Genomic DNA, 9,415 nt, shown 5'->3' with positions numbered 1-9,415 from the left:
GGGGCTCTACTACTTTGTGAGGGCACAGAGGGGCTCTACTACTTTGTGAGGGCACAGACAGGGCTATATTACTTATCAGGACACAAAGTAGGTATTACTACCTGGTGAATATAAATGATTATTGTGTGAGGACACAGAGGAGGGCACTATTACTGTGGAGCACCAAGGAGACATTTTTTTTTGTGGCCACTATAGAGGAATTGTTACTGTATGGGCACACCATTCATTTATGGGGCACTAGTACTGTTTGGAATGAACAGGGGGGCACTGTTACCATGAGGGGCATCAGCAATATGAGCAGAGTGTACAGAGACGACACAGGCAAGGCGGACAGGAGCAGTGGATGGTCTCCATCTCCCTATGTATGGATGGAGGAATAACACATGAAGGACTCCCTTTAAATCGGTTTCTATGCAGAGGATTTGGAGCTTTGCATCAAAGCTCTGGCTATTCTAATGATGTATTTAGAAATTAATCGGCAGGGAACTTTGCGGCTCTTTAGATAATAAAACATCCCTTTAAAGATAACGGAATGATTTGGTGTATTCTTTTATATTCTGTAAGGCGTTGGGCTGAAGGACGGGTCTTCTTCCCGCTCAGCGTTCCCATGTAATACAATAACTGGCGAAGTACATACCGTTACTACGCTACATAATAACCAATCACATCAGCTACATGAGTGAATACATAAGATATTTGTAAAATACCTCTAAACCCCGCACTAAGGATACGTCAGCTTTCATATGGAAACATCATTCACATTTACATTTCTATAGGAAAATACAAGAAGGATGCATTGCTGAACACCATTTACCACAAAGCGGCTACTGCTAATGCATAATCGCCATTGTGTGCAGTACTGTACATCTGGGAATAACAGAAGCGAGCGGAGATGAATGCCACCATTGTGTTGAAGGTACATCATGTAGCTTTCGCTTTGTCGAGACACATGTTACTTGCGATTAAGTCTGTCCACAGTGGTGGTCAATGTACCATAGTGGTAGCCCATGTGGCTGCACATGTAGAGGTCGCCCCAGCTCAGGTTGGCCCCATCACCTCTTCCAATGGTTGGTATGTACCTACACAAGGCGTCCACTCTCAACACTGGCCAACGTTCATGCCCCCTCTACTATATGGGATGAGAACATGACAGTCCTGTTGAGTGATGGAAAGAAGAACATGGAGGTCTGTACCAGCCCATACTGATTTTTAGGATGGGACCTCCTCTCCTCTCTGTGCACCGCTACATGTGATTATTGGCCCAAGGTCAGGACTTTAATATGTTTCTGTAGGCCAAAGCCGTGGATCTCTCCAGCTGTTTCCCCAGAAGTATGTCAAGATCTTCAGACGTCTTGTCCAGCTTGTCCGCCAAGTGGAAGGTTGTTTGGAGTAGATGATTCATCATTAGGAAGTTTTTCTTGACTCTAAAAAAGAAGAGTAAAGTAAGAAAACTTAGTTGCAAGAAAAGGTAAGTGAACCCTTTGCAATTCCATGGACTTCAGCAGGGGCGTAACTAAAGGCTGAGGGGCCCTGATGCAAAAAGTGAGCTGGGGCCTCCCCTTTATCTGTATCTGTACCCGTACCCATACCTAAACCATGCAGAGGCATAACTTGAAGCTTCTGGGCCCCAATGCAAAACCTGTAACAGGGCCCCCAACTATAATGCTTTATTAATAGTACTGGGTTTCTTATATGGAGAAGAGAGGCCTTATGGTCCCCTAAGGCTCCTGGGCCCGGGTGCAACCTCATCCCCTGCACCCTTTATAGTTACGCCCCTGGACTTCAGCACTGATTACTAATAAAATATGGTCTGATTGTTCACAATTATAGAAAAACACGATGTGACTAACAGCACCCAGACATCTCTACAGGTCATGTGTTTTATTGAACACAATGAGTAACATCCACGGTGCAGGGATAAAAAGTAAGTCAACTTTTGAAATTAATAACCTGTAGATCCCCCTTTAGCAGTAATCACCTCCACCAAATGTTTCCTGGAGCCACAAATAGGATTTGTACAATGTTGAGGAGGAATTTTGTACCATGTGCTTCAGTTGAATAATATTTCTGGTATGCCTTGTGTGCACAATCCTCTTCAGGTCATGCCTCAGGATCTCCACAGGGTTGAGGTCAGGACTCTGACTTGTAAAAGGAAAAGCGCTTTATCTGCAGGGTCCCATGTAGATAATTAAAGGGGTTGTCTCGCGGCAGCAAGTGGGATTATACACTTCTGTATGGCCATATTAATGCACTTTGTAATGTACATCGTGCATTAAATATGAGCCATACAGAAGTTATTCACTTACCTGCTCCGCTGCTGGCCTCCCCGTCGCCATGGTGCCGTCTAATTCTGATGTCTCCTGGCATTTTTAGATGCGCTTGCGCAGTCCGTGCTCTGGCTGGCGAATGGGGCCGCTCGTGCCGGAGAGCTGGTCACTGCGTCGTCATCGTAGCTCCGCCCAGTCACGTGTGCCGATTCCAGCCAATCAGGAGGCTGGAATCGGCAATGGAACGCACAGAGCCCATGGTGCACCATGGGAGAAGACCCACGGTGCACCATGGGAGAAAACCGCAGTGCATCCCTGGGAAAAGGACCGGCGGCCATCTTAGGGAGAAGATTTTTATAACTCCATATTTCATTGGATTGGTGAGTAGCAAGCGGTTTAAAAACCGCTTTAAATTGCTATTTTATGCCGGGGGGGGGGGGACAGGGGGAATGGGGTAAGGTAAAATTTTGATGTTTGCCGCGAGACAACCCCTTTAAGTAAAGCAACAATTGATGCCCTCAACTTCCAATGTTGCGTGATACACAACACTCTATGTACTTGTTCAATAGTGCCCCAAACTATGTCAGCCCCAAGCTTTCCTCACTTGTGAGCCACAGGTGAGGTGACAAGACAGGACACTACAGGACATTGTAGCTTTGGAGGAAGAATGGGTCATCCAAAGATGTTTTATGGGTTCTCCAGACCCGTGTGATCTCCTCTCATGATCACCATTCTTCATCAGTGGTTTTGTAATAATGGACACATGAACAGAGGTTTCTGCAGTTTACAGAGTCTGCTGCAGGCCATTTGCTGTTCCTGTTGGAGTGATATAACAGAATGCTCTTAGGGAGAGTAGAATGGTCCTAAATTTCTTCCATCTGCAGATAACTCCTTTAACCTTGAATTGATGTGCTCCCAGGTCTTTAGCCTTTGTAGCTTTTTCTAGCCTAAAGCTTCTCTATAACACATCTTCTGAAAGTTGTTTCCATTGAGGCGCAGTTCACATTGACCAGTCTTTCTTGAGCAGAACAGATTTGTCAGTAACCAGGCTTTGTGTGCCTTTACAGGGTAAAGCACTTCCAATCTCATCTCCTTGATGAAAATACATTTTTCCATTTAGCTGTTGAAGAAGTCATTACCACAAAGGTTCACTTACTTTTTCCCTACACTGAGAATGATTACTCAATGTGTTCAATAAAATCCATGAACGGTACAGCTGTCTGTGTGTTGTTAGTCACATTGTGTCTCGTTAGAATTGTGACTTAAATAACAATCAAACCACATTCTATTTGTAATCAATGCAGAAATCCAGGGAATCCTAAAGGGTTCACTTACTTCTTCCTGCAACTTTAATTTAATTGGCAAATTATCTGACAATTCTCAAACTCGGAACTTAAATCTTCCAGCATTCCCTGCTTGTTCAGTGTCTGCAGATTGCTTACTCTACTGATTTCCCTTTTTAGGTTGGAAATAGAATGAAATAAGTGCCCTCCTCTGCACTAAGAAGTCAGCTGGTTTGTTAGTAGTGTGTCCAATGACAAACTTACTGACTGTTTCTAATTAACAGTACAGTAGAGATGAGCGAGCATACTCGTCCGAGCTTGATGCTCGTTCGAGTATTAGGGTGCTCGAGATGCTCGTTACTCGAGACGAGCACCACGCGGTACTCGTCTCGATTAAACGAGCACTGACCATTGAATTCAATGGAGCCGGCAATACAGCCAGCTCCATTGAAAGCAATGGGCTGCCGGCGATCTCGGGTTGAATTTTCGGGAAGGGCTTAAAAATATAAGCCCTTCCCTGAAAATCATCCTAAACTGTGTAAAAATTAAAAAAAATATATATACTCACCTTGTCCCGGCAGACGGAGTTCAGCTGTGGCCGTCCGGCAGTTCTCCTGCACTGCTGTGAGTAGTATTCAGCAGCCGGGGATTTAAAATCCCCGCCTGCTGAATGAGCTGCCTCTGATTGGTCACAGCCTCACCAATCAGAGGCAGCTCTCACTCACCCATTCATGAATTCATGAATGGGTGAGTGAGTGCTGCCTCTGATTGGCTCAGCGCAGGGACCAATCAGGGGCAGCTCTCAGCTGTCATTCAGCAGGTGGGGATTTTAAATCCCCGGCTGCTGAATACTACTCACAGCAGTTCAGGAGAACTGCCGGCCGGCCGCGGCTGAACTCCGTCTGCCGGGACAAGGTGAGTATATTTTTTTTTTTATTTTTACACATTTTTGGATGATTTTCAGGGAAGGACTTATATTTTTAAGCCCTTCCCGAAAATTCATCCCGCGCTCGCCGGCAGCCCATTGCTTTCAATGGAGCCGGCTGTATTGCCGGCTCCATTGAATTCAATGGGCTAACAACGTTCTTCTCTGTCACAGCTGTTACAGCTGTGGCAGAGGAGAACAATCTTTATGCTGACAGTGCGAGGGGGGGGGGGGGGTCTCACTCTTGCCACTATTGTGGCTTAATAGTGAGACCTCGGAGCCCGAAATGCAGCCCTGTATGTTGCTCCTCGCCTGCCCTATCCATTTCTGTGTTTTTTACATGACTTTGGTGATTTGCTAAGATTTTCACAAGTGAAAACCTTAGCGGAGCACCAGTCATATACAAAAATGCTCGAGTCGCCCATTGACTTCAATGGGGTTCGTTACTCGAAACAAACTCTCGAGCATCACTGAAAGTTCGACTCGAGTAACGAGCACTCGAGCATTTTGGTGCTCGCTCATCTCCACAGTACAGTTTAGTGTAGGAGCGCGAGGTTTACGATATTGCATTGATGTGATTCAGGATTATGGGAAAGCTGGGTGACATTCCCAATGGCAGGTATGGCCACCTTACATGTGAACTGTGCAGTTGCATTGGCCGCTGTTCACCCACTTGTAAGAGGAATACCAGGCAGGTGGAGGCCAGGGACGATCGTCTCCCTTGGGTCAACCTGGCCAGTTGATTTTCTTCCCCTGTGTGGCAGCATCTTGTAGGGCTACAGGAATCATCCTCCTCTCTGCTCTCTTCCCTCCCCATTGATGTTGTGAGACTCCAATGTCGAGCTATCAGCACACAGTTGCTTAGTTCTGCTACTGTACTTATGTTATGAGCTTGGTTCTGGGGTTGTATCTATGTACTGGGCTCAGCTCTGGAACCATATTTATGTAATGAGCTTTGTCCTGCCTATCAGTGTAAAGTATGCTGTTTTCTTATGACCGGGGATGGGGAGGGAATCCTGTCATGGCATCCACATTAGTTGCTAGAGAATACCGTAATGTCAGAAGGAGTTAACTGCCCTAGAAACAGAGTGCGGCCCCATCACTTGGGATAATTGCATCCTGTCATTATAATGTCGTTAGTCCTAGACTGCCTCTCCCATTATTTTGCACTTTGCTGGTTTCCAGGCTGTTACTCGAGGGTCATCAATCATCCTGCCGATGACATTGTGTCCTCATGTTTTCTATCCCGCTGTTCTCTTAGATGCCAATTATTGGCAAACAGATAAGGAGCCAAGTACTAGACTTGTAGAAGATAATGAGGAAAGAGACCACGAAGGACACCAACTGTGAAACTTTCAATACGGAACTTTACGGAGGGTCTCCAGCAGGGGTGGGACAAGCTTTTTGGTTCCAATGGTGGGATTTTGGGATGTCCCCCTCCAGATCTCATGTGCTTTGTCTTGTAATGCAGCTCCATTGCAGTGAATGGGAATGGGCTGTAATACCACATGTGACCTGTAGACAGGTGTGGCATGGTTTTGGGAAGGAAGCAGACATTTTTTAAAAATTCTGTACAACCCTGTTAATGATAAAATCCAGGTATGTTTAGGAAGTTTCTATCTTCATCGTCAACTAAATGGAGCTGAGCTGCCACACCAGACACGAGCAACTGTACCTGGAACCGTAAGGGCAACGCCCCTCAACTTTGCTAATTAGTGGAGGACATACAATGATTACTTATCCTTAAAGGGGTATTCCAGGCTTTCACTATTGATGATCTATCCTCAGGGTAGGTTATCAGTAGTTGATCGGCGGATATCCCCACCGATCATCTGATCCTCCAGCTCCCTGTCAGTGAAGAGGCTGGGCATTGCCATCGGTGGTCAGGGCCGGAAGTGTAATTGACGGCTTCACTCCCATTGAAAACAAAAAGGCAGTGATACCTCGTCTTACACTTCCGGCTCCTCATTGCAGTCAGGGCTGGGCATCCTGAGGACAGGTCATGAATGCTTTTCTTACTCATTATTGGAGCTCTAGGTGGGGGGTCTCACTTTTAGGACCTGCTCATGTGTCAAGAATGGGGTTCAGCTTATTCCAGGCCCACCATATGGGGGGCAGCTGCAGAAACCATTTGGGGAAAGGAGAGAGTATTAGCCACTCTTACTATTCTGTTCCATGGGAGTTATGGAAAAAGCCAAGGGGTTTCCCTAAGCGTACAGGTATGAATAGAGTTGCAGCATAGATGTTGGTCCTAGAGGTGGCACCTGCACTGATCAGACATGTATGGCATATCTTGTGGGCATACTACATTTGTCTGAGATGAAATACCCCTTTAAAAATAGTTCATCAATGGATATTTCCTCGAAACCCCCTTTGACTTAAATATTAATACCAGGTTGTGGATGGTCAAGGTTAAGAGCTCAAGTTTGTACTCCTTGGCTTTAAATATGTATTTCTTCACCTTATAAGGTCTGCTGGATAGCGTTTGTGGGTTGGCAGCACCTTCCACACACTATTTTGTCATCCTACCCATACACCTAGTCTCCCTTCAAGCACATATTGACTGTTCCTGCTTGAACATTCACGTCCTTATTGCTTACCAAAGAGGAGCTCTGCCTTTGCTTTTCTCACTTATCACTGGACTTGTGGGTTTGGGCCCATTAATGTAATACTGGCATTGTTCTCTTCTATGGGAGCCATGGAAAGAGTTGAGCTATTTCTATTACCTCTTTAGATGTGAATGGAGGTGCAGTATAGATGCTGGACCGAAAAGTGACACCTGGAGTTATCAGACAGTAACGGCATATCCTGTGGATATACTGTAGATGTCTGCTATGGTGTACCCCTTTAAGAATAAGTCATCAAGAGATGTTTCCTTGAAAACCCTTTTAACTTGAATATTAATACCAGCTTGTGGTTGGTCCAAGTTAAGAGTTCAAGTGTGGACGTGACTAGAGTAGAAGACATGACATAACTCAAAATAAGTAAAGCAAAATACCATGATATGTAGATGATATCTAGGTATAAAATGTGGAAATTGAACACGTAACAATCGGATGCTTACTTCTTCTTCTCATCGATGACCTCTGCACCCTCATCATCCATTCGAGTGTGGAGCTCATGAATGATTTTGTTCAGTGTCCCATAGAATTCCTTGTTGTCCTCCCTGATTCCTTTGTTATGTTCAGAGATGACCTGTTGGTACCCCAAGTCTTGAGCATCTGCATTCACTGTATATCTGAGGCTCTGCAGGACCCGATTGTTATCCTGTAGAAGGTTCTGGAGATACTTCACTTCCTCCTTCATGTTCCAAGAGTTGTCTTTCCCCAAGCATGACTCCTGCTGTTGGGTCACAAAAGTCAGCTGACACTTGTTTGTGTCTTGCCGGGAATATTGAGGCACTTTGGGTTGGTCTTGAGGGGTGTCCAGGATGTATCCAGATCCCAAATCGGCCAGGACGTCATCTCCACTTTGGCCTGAGCTGAATGATATAACGAGCCACAGGTTCAGCACCAGACGTAAGGCCAAGAGCTGCCACATTGTGCCCTGCAAATCACATACACACATGAATATTAATGTTTTATAGGATAAGCTGTATATTTAATTCCCATTAGTGAGGTCAGTAAAAAGGCTATTGGCCTCACTAAGGGGTTCAGGACTTATGCGTACGGTGTATTTTTGGCCCCTGTGTTGTGTGTAACTGACGGCACATGGACCCGTTAAAGTCACAGGACTATTCACATAGGATTTTTTTTTTATATGGACTGATTGTCCATGTAAAAATATGGCCGCCTGCGCTATTCTGGGCTAGAACCACTCATTCAAGTATACTTTAAGTATACTTTTTTGCTCACCGTTTGTCATGTCCCCTTTTCTGGGTGTTTTCGGTGGGTTATGACCAAGCCGACATAACAATTGGGCCTCCTTTCCGTTTTTATTTTTGCGCACGAGAAAAATGGACGTAAAAAATGGGCACACAATGCATATGGCTACCACATGGAAATAGCCGAGTGCAAGCGCTCACCTATCTGTAGCCATGCCAGTATGGGTGAATGGAGTGGGGCTGTGATGGCATGATTGTCGCTTCATTCATCACGCCGATGAGGAGGGGCAGAGGACCCCCACCCACGGAATCAGTGGGGATCTCAGTGCTGACACCCCCACCGATCGGACTTCTATCACTTAGTGATAAAAGGGATTTCTGGCACAATCCCTTGAAGGGCGCTTTCATACGGGCGTTTTCATTCTGCCAGCATCGAAACCACCGCCCCCGCCGCAGGGCTAACTGCAGATTCTGATGCAGATTTCAGGCTTTTTCATTTCTGCATCAAAAATTAGACATTCTAATTATTAATAAATCTGCCTCTTTATTTTTCATTCCTCCACATTTTCAAGATCTCTGCTTGCTATCAGTGAATAGGAAAAATTCATCTTTACAGTCTGAATACCTATTCAGAGCGAATATATCCCACGGCTGAGAAGTGGCTACAATGTATCCAGTCTGCACAATCCTCTGTGAGCGCAACCCATCAGCAGCACAAATCTCTTTTGTTACAATGTATCAGTGCAGGTAAAATGTATCATATCCACTTATACGACATATAGGGGATTATCTGCGTCCTGCACACAATGTTGCGCAGTTTTTGTAGGGTCGGATGCCCCATTATATAGCGGTGACTGGTGAGCCCTGATTATACAGTCCGCGGGGTCCCAGGTGTGACGCTTCAGACTGCAGCTGTATTAATAGCTGGAGGTGTCAGGGAGGGCGAGACATCCTGCGCTCATCCATAACCGGGCGGGACAGAAATACCACAGATTGAAGACATTAATTAACGAGGTGCAAATCAACAAGATGAGACAGACGGTCAGCGAGCTGCAGGAGTCACCTTGAGGACAGGATGACCTTAGAGGAGGACACAAGGAGCCTTCAGAGAGGTGTC

At 45.6% G+C, this 9,415-nt stretch overlaps 1 protein-coding gene across 2 annotated transcripts in view; it reads right to left on the bottom strand.

The window, feature by feature from the left end:
- Positions 1 to 533: 533 nt before the first annotated feature.
- LOC136619981 (uncharacterized) overlaps positions 534 to 9,415 on the bottom strand; it is a 74,568-nt gene continuing 65,686 nt past the window's right edge. For both annotated transcript variants that reach the window (XM_066594707.1, XM_066594714.1), the window contains 2 exons: positions 7,540 to 8,021; positions 534 to 1,424 (listed from right to left, as the gene is read on the bottom strand). In XM_066594707.1, coding sequence (XP_066450804.1) covers positions 1,268 to 1,424; positions 7,540 to 8,021 — 639 coding nt within the window. In that variant the 3' untranslated portion in view covers positions 534 to 1,267. The remainder of the gene's footprint in view (positions 1,425 to 7,539; positions 8,022 to 9,415) is intronic.

The sequence above is a fragment of the Eleutherodactylus coqui genome, chromosome 1, assembly GCF_035609145.1.
Source record: "Eleutherodactylus coqui strain aEleCoq1 chromosome 1, aEleCoq1.hap1, whole genome shotgun sequence".
Lineage (NCBI taxonomy): Eukaryota > Metazoa > Chordata > Amphibia > Anura > Eleutherodactylidae > Eleutherodactylus > Eleutherodactylus coqui.
This window is presented reverse-complemented; position numbering and strand designations above follow the sequence as displayed.